At 44.5% G+C, this 15268-nt stretch overlaps 1 protein-coding gene across 2 annotated transcripts in view; it reads left to right on the plus strand.

Moving 5' to 3' along the window:
- The window catches only part of DNAH10 (dynein axonemal heavy chain 10), a 117984-nt gene that overhangs the window by 30846 nt on the left and 71870 nt on the right, over nt 1-15268 (plus strand). For both annotated transcript variants that reach the window (XM_080985597.1, XM_080985598.1), the window contains 5 exons: nt 1345-1821; nt 3218-3376; nt 4984-5100; nt 5187-5289; nt 12028-12206. In XM_080985597.1, coding sequence (XP_080841723.1) covers nt 1345-1821; nt 3218-3376; nt 4984-5100; nt 5187-5289; nt 12028-12206 — 1035 coding nt within the window. The remainder of the gene's footprint in view (nt 1-1344; nt 1822-3217; nt 3377-4983; nt 5101-5186; nt 5290-12027; nt 12207-15268) is intronic.

Below are 15268 nucleotides of genomic sequence, written 5' to 3' on the forward strand. Positions count from 1 at the left end.
TTGATGTCCAGTTGTTCCAAGTCTAAGTACTCACGGGTGCTTATTTTAGAGTCCAAATTGTCCCAGGAAAAAGGCAGCGCTCTCCGGCAACGGCTATGCGGCTTCGCTCCATGGAAATAGCAGTTGACTCACAGCACCGCGCCACTTCCCCCTCTTCACTTCGGAGCCCGCTAGTGGGTTCCTTAGCGAGTTGGGGGGGCGCTAAAGGTGCCTGCCAAGTCCCATGGTCACAGGCTTCATCCGCTTGTGATTTTTAAGAGGGTCCCCGCTTCGCCGTAGCAGAGAAGACCCGTTTCCCGCGGAGCTAGTCCCTCCTGTTCAGAGAGAGTCCGCCATTGCCGATGGCGCCACCCTGGAAGTCCATCAAGATACAGATTTACAGATCAGAAGAAGTCAGTGAAATGATGTAGCCTGATTTTTGAATGATGTATAATCCAGCCTCCTAGGTAAAAATGTAAGTGTTTTAGTAGTGGGATCCTCAGTCTGTTACTTGTGCAACCTGCCCCTTTAAGAGAAAATAATCTTCCTGGCTACACTTCTATTCATTAGGCCAATAATAAGTTTGAGTATGAACTGGTGAGGGAAGGATCACTCATAAGTGTTCAGCAAATGAATGAACCACTGTTCAAATCAATGCTTTGAAATACTGCATTAAGGCTGGCTCCATTGGACCAGGACATCATCAAGGGATTGATAGAAATGGAGTCAAGTGACCTGGAAGGAGGAGAAATCCCGAGGAGGGACCAGGAGGATCAACAAAGTTATATGATCTCATAACGGTGACAAAGAAAAAGGAGCATGAGGGAGGGGGAAGAGGAGCACAGGACAGTAGTTTGATAAGAGAGGTGTTGGCAAGAGAGTGGAAAGGAAGGAATAGAAATTCAGGAGTGGCTATGCAAACCCTGAAGGGTAAGGAAAACAGAATGGGATGTACAGTGATGCCTTGGGTTAAGTACTTAATTCGTTCCAGACGTCCGTTCTTAACCTGAAACTGTTCTTAACCTGAAGCTCTACTTTAGCTAATGGGGCCTCCTGCTGCTGCCGCTGCGCCGCCGGAGCATGATTTCTGTTCTCATCCTGAAGCAAAGTTCTTAACCCGAGGTACTTTTTCTGGGTTAGCGGAGTCTGTAACCTGAAGCCCATGTAATCTGAAGCATATGTAACCCGAGATACCACTGTATTGAGAGAGCAGGAAGGGCCTTGAGTTATGGGCGTCTAGCAAAGACCTCTGTCTTCTCATATTGCTATGCTGGCATCAGTGATGCAAATGCAACTGATCTCCATGATAGCACCCCCTTCCCTTGCTGATGCAAAACCCAATAAGGTCTTTTGTCTTCAATGCAGCATTTTGTTCGCTGGATGCATGGCACCTGCATTGATTGTCCACCACAGCAAACTGGTGACGACGAGCCCATCATCTTTAGTTTCTTTAGCGATATCTCCCAGAACCCTTTAATCATTGAGCAGGCCATCCTCATTTCTCAGAACATGCACAAGCTTCTGGGCTCCCTCACAAAATACCTGAACCGATGGAAGAGGTACCGCCCTCTATGGAAGTTAGACAAGGCCATTGTTATGGAAAAGTTTGCTGCCAAAAAGCCAGCCTGTGTCGTCTTTGATGACAAGTTGCAGTTCTACCTGAAGGTAGCCCAAGAAGTGATGCAGCAGCCCATGGTTAAAGACGAGCAGTGCATTCGCCTTCAGCTCGAGCCTTTGGCTTCTACGGTGCAAGAAACTGCTAAAGGCTGGATGGCTTCACTCGGGAAACTGCTCAACGAATCAGCCAAAGAGGCACTTTACGAACTCCAAGAAAATATTGAAGTAAGAAACTATTTGACTGGCAATGAATCATTTTTATCAGGGGTAGTTAAGCAGTGGTCATCCAGAGGTTCTTGGACGCCCACTTCCCATCAGCCATGACCACCGTGGCCAGTGCTCAGGGATGGTGGGAGCCACATCTGAAAGGCCAAAGGCTGTAAAATGCCCTTATTAGTGCTACTGCCCAGTTAAGTCTGCAGAATATGGTCGGGTGGATGGGGGAATGGATACAGAAGGATGTAGCAAAGCTTCGATAATTTTCTATAATTTGTTGGCGTGTTAAGTCCACTCTTCTTTCATTTGGGCAAGGGGGAGTAGTTGAAGGGGATAGTTTGTTCTTCTGAAAGTTTGCATTAAATTGTACCATGGCTCCACAGGCAAGCAGTTTCTTCTCTTGTTAACCCTTTCCGTCTCCCTAAAACATTTCTATGTTCTTTCTTCAAAAGTTCCCATATTTTATTAGTCTCTGTCATCTTTGTACCATCTCTCAGATACTCCAAAAGTGTTCACACTTTTTCTGACTGTGCAGCACATTCCCCACTGCCTTTTTTCAGTAAAATAACATAAGGGAAAAATAGTGAATCCAAGGCCATAGAAGAGGAAAGACAGCACGTGCTCTCTCTTCAATCCATACCAAAAACACTGTATCCAAAAATATCCACAGCTAGAATTGAAGCTCTGGGGCCAGCAGGAGGCTGGAGGACATGTGGGAAAGTGGCTCACCACCTTACCACTGCATCTAAACACTGCCCCAGGGACTGTATGGCCTCTCCTGATTCAGATGTTATGAAGAAAAAAAGCTATGTGTTATCAGCATACTGATGGTACCTCACCCTGAATCTCCTGATGACTGCTTCCAGTGGCTTCAGATAGATACTAAATAGCATTGGGAATAAGATAAGTAGCTGCCAATGCTACTGTCTGGACTTAGTCCCAAATGTAGGACCGGAACCACCCAAAAATAGTGCCCGAAATTCTCATTCCCTGGAGCTGGTCCAAGAGGATGCCATGGTATCGAAAGCTGACGAGATCAAGAAACAGGAGCAAGGTTGCAATCCCCCTGTTTCACCCTTTGCAGAGGTCATTCCACTGGGATTGATGTAGCCCTGATTGAAGCTGGCTTGATTTCTCAACCATGGTGGTGCATAAATTGTTGCAATCCACTGCCTGCCACTTATATAACAAACAAATATTTGTTATACACGTTATTTTTGCAGCCCCAAGCTACTTCATTTTCATATTCTTGCATAATATAGTTTGCTGCAAGATCCTGAGGATCTATAATTGTATTTTTCATGAACAAATCATCACTTAGTTAATGATACTGATGAATTATTGAAAGTATTTTCAGCTAAATGTTTCTTTCTTTCTTTCTTTTTTAATGAACCATTCTCCCCAGAGATTATCGCATAACCTTAAGACAACTCCCAGTACCCTGGAAGATCTCAAATTCGTCTTGGGCACAATTGCCGAGATCAAAGATATGTCTCTAGAAGTGGAACTTAAATACTTGGATATTCGTGAGCGATACCGTACCCTTGAAATGTATAATATTCCTGTAAGTGAAATGCTGAAGTATTTGTGATAAGTGCTGCAGAATCTCAAGATAACCTTGCTCTATAGTTTCCATTTGTTGAACTGGGAGGATGGGACTTTTTTGAAAGTCTCATGTCCCCAGACCTAATGAGTCACAGACAATCAGGGAATTGTTGAAGGACCAGCTCTGGGTCATACACTGGACCTCAGAGTTTGGCAAATCTGGGATCATTCTTAGACAGGCTTCCTCAAAGTCGGCCCTCTAGATGTTTTGAGACTACAATTCCCATCATCCTTGACCACTGGTCCTGCTAGCTAGGGATCATGGGACTTGTAGGCCGAGTTTGAGGAAGCCTGTTCTTAGGGAATCTGCTCTGACTTATATGACAGTAAATTATTATGGGAATGGGCTCAGTGGTGAAGTGCCAGCTTTGCATACAAAAAGTAGCAGGTTCAGTCACTGGCATCTCTGGTTTAAAGAGGGAGATGATCAAGACCCTTTTCTCCTGGAAAGTTGCTGCTGGTCATAGTAGGCAGTGCAAGATGGGATGGACAAATAGTCTGACTTAGTATTGGTGCACATGAACAAAATGGGCAAGATGATGAATTGCAGGGTCACACTAGACCCTACAGGGCAGGCATGTGTAATAGCCTGCTTTTCTACTTGCATGTGCAATGACTTGGGAGTGTGAAGACATAGCCAGGGAGAGGAGGGTTAAACAACCCCTTTCTGTCCTCCTCACTTATGTTCTGCTCATATTTGCAGCCTTCAAATTTGTAACATCTAGTAGTTTAGTCTACAACTTTAACTCATGATCTACTTCAATTAGGATTTGCTTGACTTGGTTCTAGGTCATGTGATTCTTTCCCAACTCAGCTATTCCAGGCTAAGGTGCAACAAGAATGTTGATGGGAAAGGGCTAGAGCCACCTCAATAAACAAAGCTGGTACTGCATGTTAGAAGTGCAGCAGCAAAGATCATTCAGTTAGTAACTTAAAGATTCATTCTGTTAGTGTTAAAGACCTGAACTAAGGCTTAAACTAAGAAAGACAAAATCTCTCTGTTCATTTCTCCTTAAATTAGACACTGTTTTTGCTAAGTAAAGTGTTATAAAGGGTTTTGGTTTTTCTGGCATCCAACTGTGTTGTTTAAGTGACTTTGCAGTGCAGTGGATCTGAGAAATCTAGCATGGCAAAAGGAATAAAAATGCAGGGAGCTCTTGAAAGTAGGATGGCAGAATACAGATTGGTTTGTGTGTTCTATAATACCAACATGGATTGGCTTGTTGGAAATTTAGAGGGCTGTTGCAGATAGAGACCTTGAGGATAAGTGAGTTAGTAGAGCATGAGACTCTTAATCTCAGGGTTGTGGGTTTTCACATTGGGTGAAATCTTCCCGCATTGCAGGGGGTTGCACTAGATGACCCTCATGGTCCCTTCTATGATTCTAAGAGGGCAGGTTGTTGCTAGCAGTTCTCATAGAAGAACCATTCATTTGTATGAAGTGTCAGAGTAACAAAATGTATTGTGAGTGACTCCCCAGATATCCTGCTGGGCTGCACGCTAGCAGATTTAGACATGACCTGGAGCCTCAGACACACTTTTAAAAGTTGAAATATTTTGCTTTAGACAACAGAAGAAGAACAGCAGTTGGTGGAAAAGATGAAGCTAATGTGGGATACACTTTTTAATGATGCAGCAGCAGTTGATCACAGCCTTGGAAGCATCAAAAAGACATTTACTGAGGTACTGTTCCTTTAACGTATAATGTAGAATCGGATGAATGCATTTGGAAGAGGAGCTAAACTAATTTGGTTCATAATTCCCTCTAGATCACAAGGGAGCAGATTGCAAACTACAGTAAGGAAATTGATGATTTTTACCATAGGTTTATCACTGAAGGACCAGGTTCTGTTGGTGAGAATCTTGACAGAGGTAAGAATGTGTGCGGGCTAGTACTCCTCTTATTAGGCAGCTGGAATAAACAATGGATAATGTTGCAGTGGCCCAGAATTCTTCAGACCTTCTTATACGAGAATATAAGCACCACGGGTTTCCGGCCATGCTTACAAATTAATGGTGGTTGTTCTTCGTAGCCCTCTGGGAGCTGCGAAGAAGTTCAAGCCTGGGGGGAATGACTGTATCCTGCAGTGCCACGTAATCCTGTGTCTGCCAACTTGAAAGGCAGAATGGGAGTGACCTGTGAGTGTGTCCCTGCCAAGGCAGAATGGGAGTGACCTGTGAGTGTGTCCCTGCCAAGGCAGAATGGGAGTGACCTGTGAGTGTGTCCCTGCCAAGGCAGAATGGGAGTGACCTGTGAGTGTGTCCCTGCCTAATCATGCCTCTGTTACTGGCATGATTTGTGGAGGGTTTCTCCTTAATCTGGATAATTGGCTTTAATCAAGAGGCACTCCTGGACTGACATGTGCTAATGGGCTGCAATCAGTCAGCTACCAAAAGACTGAAGGTATTTGAATGTTTTTCTGAAGCTTGAAAATCTCTACAACAGCTGGGAAAGGAAGGGGGAGGGCAAGGTGCTCTGTGCTTTCTTATATGTTTTCAAATGCTTTCTCTACGTCTAAAATCATTAAAGCCGCTTGTTTTTAATTTCTCACTTGTAAATATTCTAATATATTCTAATATATCAATTATATTTCTAATATTGTCCTTCATCTGTCTTCTTGGGAAAAAATCTGGTCTGATCATAATGGATTACCGTATTTTTCGCTCTATTGGACGCAGTTTTTCCTCTCCAAAAATTGAGAGGAAATGTGTGTGCGTCCTATAGAGCGAATGCAGGCTTGTGCCATAGCCGCGCGCAACCCCTCCGGCAGGGAGAGGCTGCACGGGGCTATGGCTTCTTTAGCCCTGCGCAGCGTCTCCCGGCAAGGAGAGGCTGCACGGGGCTAAAGGGGAAGCCAAAACAGCGAGCGGGATGGATCCCGCTCGCTGCCTTGCCTGCTTCCATAGCTGCGCGCAACCCCTCCGGCAAGGAGAGGCTGCACGGGGCTAAAGGGGAAGCCAAAGCAGTGAGCGGGATGGATCCCGCTCGCTGTCTTGCCTTCTTCCATAGCTGCGCGCAACCCCTCCGCAAGGAGAGGCTGCACGGGGTTATGGCTTCTTTAGCCCCACGCAGCCTCTCCCGGCAAGGAGAGGCTGCATGGGGCTAAAGGGGAAGGCAAAACAGCGAGCGGGATCCATCCCGCTTGCTGCCTTGCCTTCTTCCATAGCTGCGCGCAACCCCTCCACAAGGAGAGGCTGCACGGGGCTATGGCTTCTTTAGCCCCACGCAGCCTCTCCCTGCAAGGAGAGGCTGCACGGGGCTAAAGGGGAAGGCAAAACAGCGAGCGGGATCCATCCCGCTCGCTGCCTTGCCTTCTTCCATAGCTGCGCGCAACCCCTCCGCAAGGAGAGGCTGCACGGGGCTATGGCTTCTTTAGCCCCACGCAGCCTCTCCCGGCAAAGAGAGGCTGCGTGGGGCTAAAGGGGAAGGCAAAACAGCGAGCGGGATCCATCCCGCTTGCTGCCTTGCCTTCTTCTTTAGCCCCACGCAGCCTCTCCCTGCAAGGAGAGGCTGCACGGGGCTATGGCTTCTTTAGCCCCACGCAGCCTCTCCCGGCAAGGAGAGGCTGCATGGGGCTAAAGGGGAAGGCAAAACAGCGAGCGGGATCCATCCCGCTTGCTGCCTTGCCTTCTTCCATAGCTGCGCGCAACCCCTCCGCAAGGAGAGGCTGCACGGGGGCTATGGCTTCTTTAGCCCCACGCAGCCTCTCCCTGCAAGGAGAGGCTGCACGGGGCTAAAGGGGAAGGCAAAACAGCGAGCGGGATCCATCCCGCTCGCTGCCTTGCCTTCTTCCATAGCTGCGCGCAACCCCTCCGCAAGGAGAGGCTGCACGGGGCTATGGCTTCTTTAGCCCCACGCAGCCTCTCCCGGCAAAGAGAGGCTGCGTGGGGCTAAAGGGGAAGGCAAAACAGCGAGCGGGATCCATCCCGCTTGCTGCCTTGCCTTCTTCCATAGCTGCGCGCAACCCCTCCGCAAGGAGAGGCTGCACGGGGCTATGGCTTCTTTAGCCCCACGCAGCCTCTCCCGGCAAAGAGAGGCTGCGTGGGGCTAAAGGGGAAGGCAAAACAGCGAGCGGGATCCATCCCGCTTGCTGCCTTGCCTTCTTCTTTAGCCCCACGCAGCCTCTCCCTGCAAGGAGAGGCTGCACGGGGCTATGGCTTCTTTAGCCCCACGCAGCCTCTCCCGGCAAGGAGAGGCTGCATGGGGCTAAAGGGGAAGGCAAAACAGCGAGCGGGATCCATCCCGCTTGCTGCCTTGCCTTCTTCCATAGCTGCGCGCAACCCCTCCACAAGGAGAGGCTGCACGGGGCTATGGCTTCTTTAGCCCCACGCAGCCTCTCCCTGCAAGGAGAGGCTGCACGGGGCTAAAGGGGAAGGCAAAACAGCGAGCGGGATCCATCCCGCTCGCTGCCTTGCCTTCTTCCATAGCTGCGCGCAACCCCTCCACAAGGAGAGGCTGCTCGGGGCTATGGCTTCTTTAGCCCCACGCAGCCTGGGCTATGGCTTCTTTAGCCCCACGCAGCCTCTCCCGGCAAGGAGAGGCTGCATGGGGCTAAAGGGGAAGGCAAAACAGTGAGCGGGATCCATCCCGCTTGCTGCCTTGCCTTCTTCTTTAGCCCCACGCAGCCTCTCCCTGCAAGGAGAGGCTGCACGGGGCTATGGCTTCTTTAGCCCCACGCAGCCTCTCCCGGCAAGGAGAGGCTGCATGGGGCTAAAGGGGAAGGCAAAACAGCGAGCGGGATCCATCCCGCTCGCTGCCTTGCCTTCTTCCATAGCTGCGCGCAACCCCTCCGCAAGGAGAGGCTGCACGGGGCTATGGCTTCTTTAGCCCCACGCAGCCTCTCCCTGCAAGGAGAGGCTGCACGGGGCTAAAGGGGAAGGCAAAACAGCGAGCGGGATCCATCCCGCTCGCTGACTTGCCTTCTTCCATAGCTGCGCGCAACCCCTCCGCAAGGAGAGGCTGCACGGGGCTATGGCTTCTTTAGCCCCACGCAGCCTCTCCCGGCAAAGAGAGGCTGCGTGGGGCTAAAGGGGAAGGCAAAACAGCGAGCGGGATCCATCCCGCTTGCTGCCTTGCCTTCTTCCATAGCTGCGCGCAACCCCTCCGCAAGGAGAGGCTGCACGGGGCTATGGCTTCTTTAGCCCCACGCAGCCTCTCCCTGCAAGGAGAGGCTGCACGGGGCTAAAGGGGAAGCCAAAACAGCGAGCGGGATCCATCCCGCTTGCTGCCTTGCCTTCTTCCATAGCTGCGCGCAACCCCATTGGCAGGGAGAGGTTATGTGCAGCCTGTGCGCTGCTCTTTGGGGCTGGGGGGGAAAAATATTTTTTTCCTTGATTTCCCCCCCTAAAAACTGGGTGCGCCCTATGGTCCGGTGCGCCCTATGGTGCGAAAAATACGGTACCTCTTTTAATACTATTTTCAGCCTATTTGTTAATATATCTGCAAAAGGTGTATAATTGTTATTCAACAAAAATATAGGTCGATAATTTTTTAACTGCTTAGGATCTCTGTCTTGTTTAGGAATCCAAGTTATATAAGCATTCTTCCAAGACCAAAATGCAGCTTGCCTGTGTTTAAAGTCATATTCATAATGCCCTTTAATTGTGGTATTCAGTAGCTTCTTATAATATATTGCTGAGAGTGCATCAGGTCCAAAGTTTTAGAATTAAATCAAAAAGACTTGATTCTTCATCTGAGAGGTGTTCCAGAGGATGTAACGGTGGAACTAAGTGAAAAAATAATGGAAGAATTTGCTAACCTGATTGAACTGGAAGAAGAAATGATTAGCACAGCAGTGAACAAAATTTTCCACATAAAATCTAGATCTGCTAAAGGGGGGAAAAACTGCTGGGTGACTACTTGGTGTTTTTTAACTCAAAGAGAATTAAGGACAGAGTGATACAGACGCACCACTAGAAAAATTTCCAGATCAATGAGCAAAAAATAATACAGTGGTACCTCGGGATACGCTTCAGGTTACATACACTTCAGGTTACAGATTCCGCTAATCCAGAAATAGTACCTTGGGTTAAGAACTTTGCTTCAGGATGAGAACAGAAATTGTGTGCTGGCGGCGCAGCAGCAGCAGGAGGCCCCATTAGCTAAAGTGGTGCTTCAGGTTAAGAACAGTTTCAGGTTAAGAACGGACCTCCGGAACGAATTAAGTATGTAACCAAAGGTACCACTGTAATTCTGAAAGAAATCCTGGAGATTGTTAAAGAAAAGAGTAAATTATAAATATTTGACAGGTGCATTGAGATACAACAAAATCCCTTTTTGTTGAGAATATCCTGAAGGGATATCTTTTACATATAAAGGAAGAAAACAAAGGTATCAGGACCCTACTGAAGCAGACAAATTTTGAAGAAAATATGGAAAAGAATAAGCAGGAGAAAGAATGTTTGCTTTGGAAGCCAGATAGGAAGAAGAAGAATAACCAACAGAGGTTGAGATGACGTTGAAAATGTTAACTTGGAATGTAAATGCTTAATAATAAAACTAAAAGGAATAAGATTGAATGTGGTAAAAAAGTAAAATTGGATGTAATTTGTTTCCAGGAAACACACATTGTAAAGAAACATAGAAGTTTGATTAATAAAAGATTGGGAAAGGACTTTGTAGCCCCTCATGTAACAAAAAAGAGAGGTGTTTTAATATATATAAAACCTTAACTAAATCCAAAGCAATTATTAAAAAAACAAGCAAGGAAGAATACTGATAATTCAGATAACATCAAAAGGAGAAAAAATGTTGTTAATAGGTGTATATGCACCGAATGAGAAAAAAAATGACTTTTATAAGACACTTGAAGAAATTCTGTTTGAATATATGAATGAAAAGATAATCCTGATGGGAGTAGCTTCCCTGGAATGGGTTAGAAATATAAGAAAAAGTGATACAAAAGAAGGGAAGCTACCCAAGGCCTTTTTTCAGATGACAGACAATTTAAGTCTAATTGATATGTGGAGAGAAAAACACTTACTGTACAGACAATTCACATTTTATTTGAACACGAATAACTCTGCAAGCAAAATAGACGATGTATGGCTTTCTAAAGATTTGTATATTAAGGTAAAGAAGTTAGAAATTCTACCTCGGACATTATCAGATCGCAACTATCATTGTGGAATTAAGAACGGCAAAATTTCCCAATGAGATGGAGATTAAATGAGAATTTATTAAATGATCAAGGAATATTAGAAAAGGGGGGGGGGAATACAAAAGGATTATTTTGAAATTAGTTTGAGTCAGGAGACAGTTCTAAAGGTAGTATGGGATGCGAGTAATGTGAACATGCAAGGTTTTTTTTTTAAATTCAGTAAGGTGCATACCAAAAAAAGAAGAGAGTTGAAAAAGCAGGAAATTTTACAAGAAATAAAAAGAAAAGAAAAAGAAAAAATTCTCCTTGAAAAGAGATAGTGAAATGGGATACTAAAATATTTTAAACAGTTTTCAATTATAATAAATCAAGAAGTAGAGTGGAAAATTAAATATTTAAAACAGAAACAATTTGAAAAAGCTAACAAACCAGGAAAATTATTAGCATGGCAAATAAAGGAAAGAGAAGAAAAATCCTGTATAAATAAAATTAATATAGGAAGGTAGATTTGTGGAAAACCCTAAAGAAATAAGAGATCAATTTATGAGTTTCTATACATAATTATATTGAGCTAAACAGGGCATTATAGATAAAATGCAAAAATATCTAGAGGATAGTGGACTATCTAAAATACCAAAAGATAAAATGTTAATCCTGAATGGACTGGTGACAATGATGGAGATCTGGAAAGCTCTGTTCTGTCCGGTTGAAACTAGGGATGGGTGAATCTGTCAATTTCAGTTTCTATTTTTCCAGTCTTAAATTCAGTTCCTGACATTTCCACAGCAATTTGCAAATTTTAGTTAAAATTATCTTCCTTAAAATTTATCAACATTTTAGTGCAATTTTGCCCTAGTACATTTATTTGAGAATAATTTTGGCTAATATAAGCATTTTTGCAATCAATTTCAGCTAGTATAATGCATTCTTGAATGTTATTTTAACTAATATATATATATATGCTTAAGCACATGTTATGCTAAATTTGTACATATTACCCATGTGGAAAAGTGCATTGCAAAATTCTGAAAATGTGAGTTTCAAGGAAAATGTGAGTTTTGGTTTGCATATTCCTTTTGGAAAGTGTGCATTAGGTAAGTATGTCTTTAAGTGTGAACTGAATAAAAATTTTCCTAAGTCTCTGTTGGGACTCACTATGGCCTCAGGTGAACTTAGAGGGCACTGTAGAAGAAAACACCCAGAGCTTGCTTGCATCTGTCCATTGGAAGAGAAGGTCAGTAATGGGGACCAAACTTTCTCATAGGGAAACTTGTTTCCCGTTACTGATCTTTTCATTGAGAATCTGCTGGTAGATTTCCTGGGAAAGAGTTCTGGGCCAGAATGTGTTTTGTACAAGAAGCAAAAAACACAGTTAGATCTGACCTGAGCTTCTGTTGTGGATCAGATCTTGTAGAGATTTCACCTATGGGAATGTCTATAGCCAAGAGTGCTACATATGGTGACTACTACTCATCCCTTGATGCCATATATTCTTTATTGCCATCTGCAGGATTAGAGCTGATGGTAGTTTTTGAAAAAGAACTGGAGAAGCATGAGAAAAATCGTCAGGAACTGGCAAATGCTGAAAAACTATTTGACCTTCCAATCACAATGTACCCTGATTTAATGAAAATCCAGAAGGAGATGAAGGGCCTGAGGCAGATCTATGATATTTACAAGTTGCAGCGAGTAAGTGGGTTTGTTTTAAATAAGTGTGTGTGTGTGTGTATATATATATATATATATATATATATATATATATATATATATACCGTAGATTCCAGCGTATAAGACGACTTTTTAACCCCGGAAAAGAGGTTAAAAAGTCAGGGGTCGTCTTATACGCCGGGTATGGAGCCCGCCCACTGCTGCTTCGGAAGCTGCAAAGCTGCCGCAGCAGCAGACGGCGGGCTCCGCGCTGGGAGGAAGCTGCCCGGCGAAGCTGCCCAGCGATGCTAAGCCGGCTTCGCTGGGCGGCTTCATCCCAGCGCGTAGCTGCCCAGTATATTAGGCGACTGGGCTTATAAGACGAACCCCCAAATTGGCAGCTGCCAATTTGGGGGGTCGTCTCATACGCCCAGTCGCCTAATACGTCACAATCTACGATATATATATATATAGAGAGAGAGAGAGAGAGAGTTCTCATAGCTGAGGGCTTTGTCTGAATCACAGAAGGTTCATGCTTCAAATCTCACACCAGGTCAGTGGCGTCGAGTTGTGCCCAACATTGGGGGGTCTTGTTGCACATGCATGGCATCACATGTGTGACACCCCCACAAACCTGGCCAGGTCAACTCAGCCCACCATCCCCCACTTACTACCACCTGCCTTACCTTTGTGAAAGGGACACAAGGGGCAAAAATGCTTCATCCTGCATGTCCTTGGCAGAGATTGCCAGCGCGGCTTCTGGGGAGGCGCTCTAATGATCATCAAAGGGACACAGGGGGAAGATGCTTCACACTGCTGCATCCCTGGGGAGCCTCAAAAGGATGCAACATCAAGGTCCTGGTGTGTCCTTTTGAGGATTGCAACAGAATTTTGGGGGCCCCCTTCTTGAAAGTACGGGGGCTGGCCCCCATGTCCCCGCATAGATGGCACACCTGCACGAAATTGCAGTGTATGGCCTATTCAGTCCAACCATCCATAAGCAGGGGCTTGGTCCATTGGGTAGAGAAAGTCAAATGGAATTATTTACTATCTGTACATTAAGCTTTAAAAATAAGATTGCTTTCTGGACTGGTAGGGGAGAGCAGTACCTTTTTAGGGTGTCTCTACACTGTATTTTGAACAAGTTTTGCATTATATGTAGCTGCAGGTATTTATTTTATTACATTTGAATCCCTCAGTTCATCAGAGATTGGCTTCCAAAGCAACTTATAACAATTTAAACTCTTGGTGTGTGCACGGTAGTCACTTCTGTCCTTTGACGGTTGGTAATATAATCCAGGTTCCAGGTTTTTCTCTCCAGAGGGGAAAGTTCAGGAGAAACAGTGGGTGGACTTGGAGGCTAGTTGGTGACAGCTAGTATACACAACATCTAGACTTCTATCTAGAGATAGATGTATCAGTCTGTTTCTGGTTTATCAATCTCTCATGTACAGGCAGCGTTCCAGGTCATCATGCAGGATGGTGGAGTGCACATAAACCTGCTCCACCGTGTTACGGCACTGCCCCACCTTGCCCCCTTTTTCAGCTACTACTAGGTTGCCATGATGTGCGCATGCATGGTCATGCATCAGTTGCATGTATGTTCCTCTACTTCATTCATAATTCTGCCCCATCCCATTTGCACATTTGTCTCTGCTGTCTGTACAAGGGTTTGTTTTTAAGATAAATATTTTATCACAAAATATATATCTCAGTGTGAAGATTTCTAAATATATTTTACACTAATACATTTCTTTGTGCATTTTGGTACTTTTTTAAAAAGTGAGAACTGTATTGCAAAACTTAAGAAATGTGAAAGCTGAAGGATAATTATATTCCAGTCTGTTTATTAGTTCAGAAGGTACAAATTAGCTCAATTCTTTTAAAAGTGTAGACCAAACAAAATCATCCTACGTTCCCAGTTCTTACCCTGATCAGCACTTCCAGCTTTTTATGTGCAATACTTTGTACGTTCTCTTTTTTGGCCAGAGTCTACTCACCTTTCCTACTCAACAATGTGTGTGTGAGTGTTTGTGTGTGTGTGTGTGTGTGTGTGTGTGAGAGAGAGAGAGAGAGAGAGAGAGAAGGGTGTACACCTTCTATAAATTGGTTCAGATCTAATTATTTTGATCCATTAAACCAGGCATAGGCAAACTCCAGCCCTCCAGATGTTTGGGACCACAATTCCCATCATCCCTAGCTAACAGGACCAGTGGTCAGGGATGATGGGAATTGTAGTCCCAAACATCTGGAGGGCCGAAGTTTGCCTATGCCTGCATTAAACCATGTGAATGAGCCATGTGGCCATGCAATTCCTCCCCTTTTCTCCCTTATATTGTGTTCCTTAATTCAAAACTTCCAAGGTTTCTTAAAGTGCAATTTTCAATAGAACCAGGAAATTAGTTTGAGCAATCCTTGCTAACCAGGACATCAAACTAGTTTGATTCTGGTTTTATACTCTGGTTTGTAGGACCATGGCAACTCCAGTGTTCCATTTCAAATGTCACAGGAAACATTAGACATATTGAATTAAGGTGGATTACAGAAGGGGAAAGGAAACAAAGTGGGAACATGCAGGCAGGCAGCTCATTCCTAGTCTGATATAGGTTTCTTAGACTGAGTTTGTTATGACTTAGCTAGATCTCTACTTCCTTCTCAGCGCCTGGAAGCTATGTCTAGATTTTGAAAAATAGACTGTCCCACCTATTTATTTATTTTTTAATGATATTTATTGGGGGGGGGGATTTTTTTTAAAGTTACAAAAGAAAACAAAGTAGAAAAAGAGAAAAACAAACCACTTCCAACAATACAAATACAAATTCAAAATAAGAAAAAAACAAAAACAAAAAAAGACAAAAATACACCACAAACATTTAAAAACATTTAAAAACAAATCCATTATTCTCAAATACTCAACTGTCATAACCTTCTTTCTTTGACCTCCTCCTCCTCCCTTTTTTTGTATCCTAGTTATTAATTGTCACAGCAAATCCTTTCCATATTTCATAATATTCTGTCATTACATTACCTTAAACTATTTTAATCTTATCTTCTTATAAAAAAAACCTTGAAACTTAAAACTTAAGTCTTATCTTTACCAACTT

The sequence above is a fragment of the Podarcis pityusensis genome (assembly GCF_964106645.2).
Source record: "Podarcis pityusensis genome assembly, chromosome: 16".
Taxonomy (NCBI): domain Eukaryota; kingdom Metazoa; phylum Chordata; class Lepidosauria; order Squamata; family Lacertidae; genus Podarcis; species Podarcis pityusensis.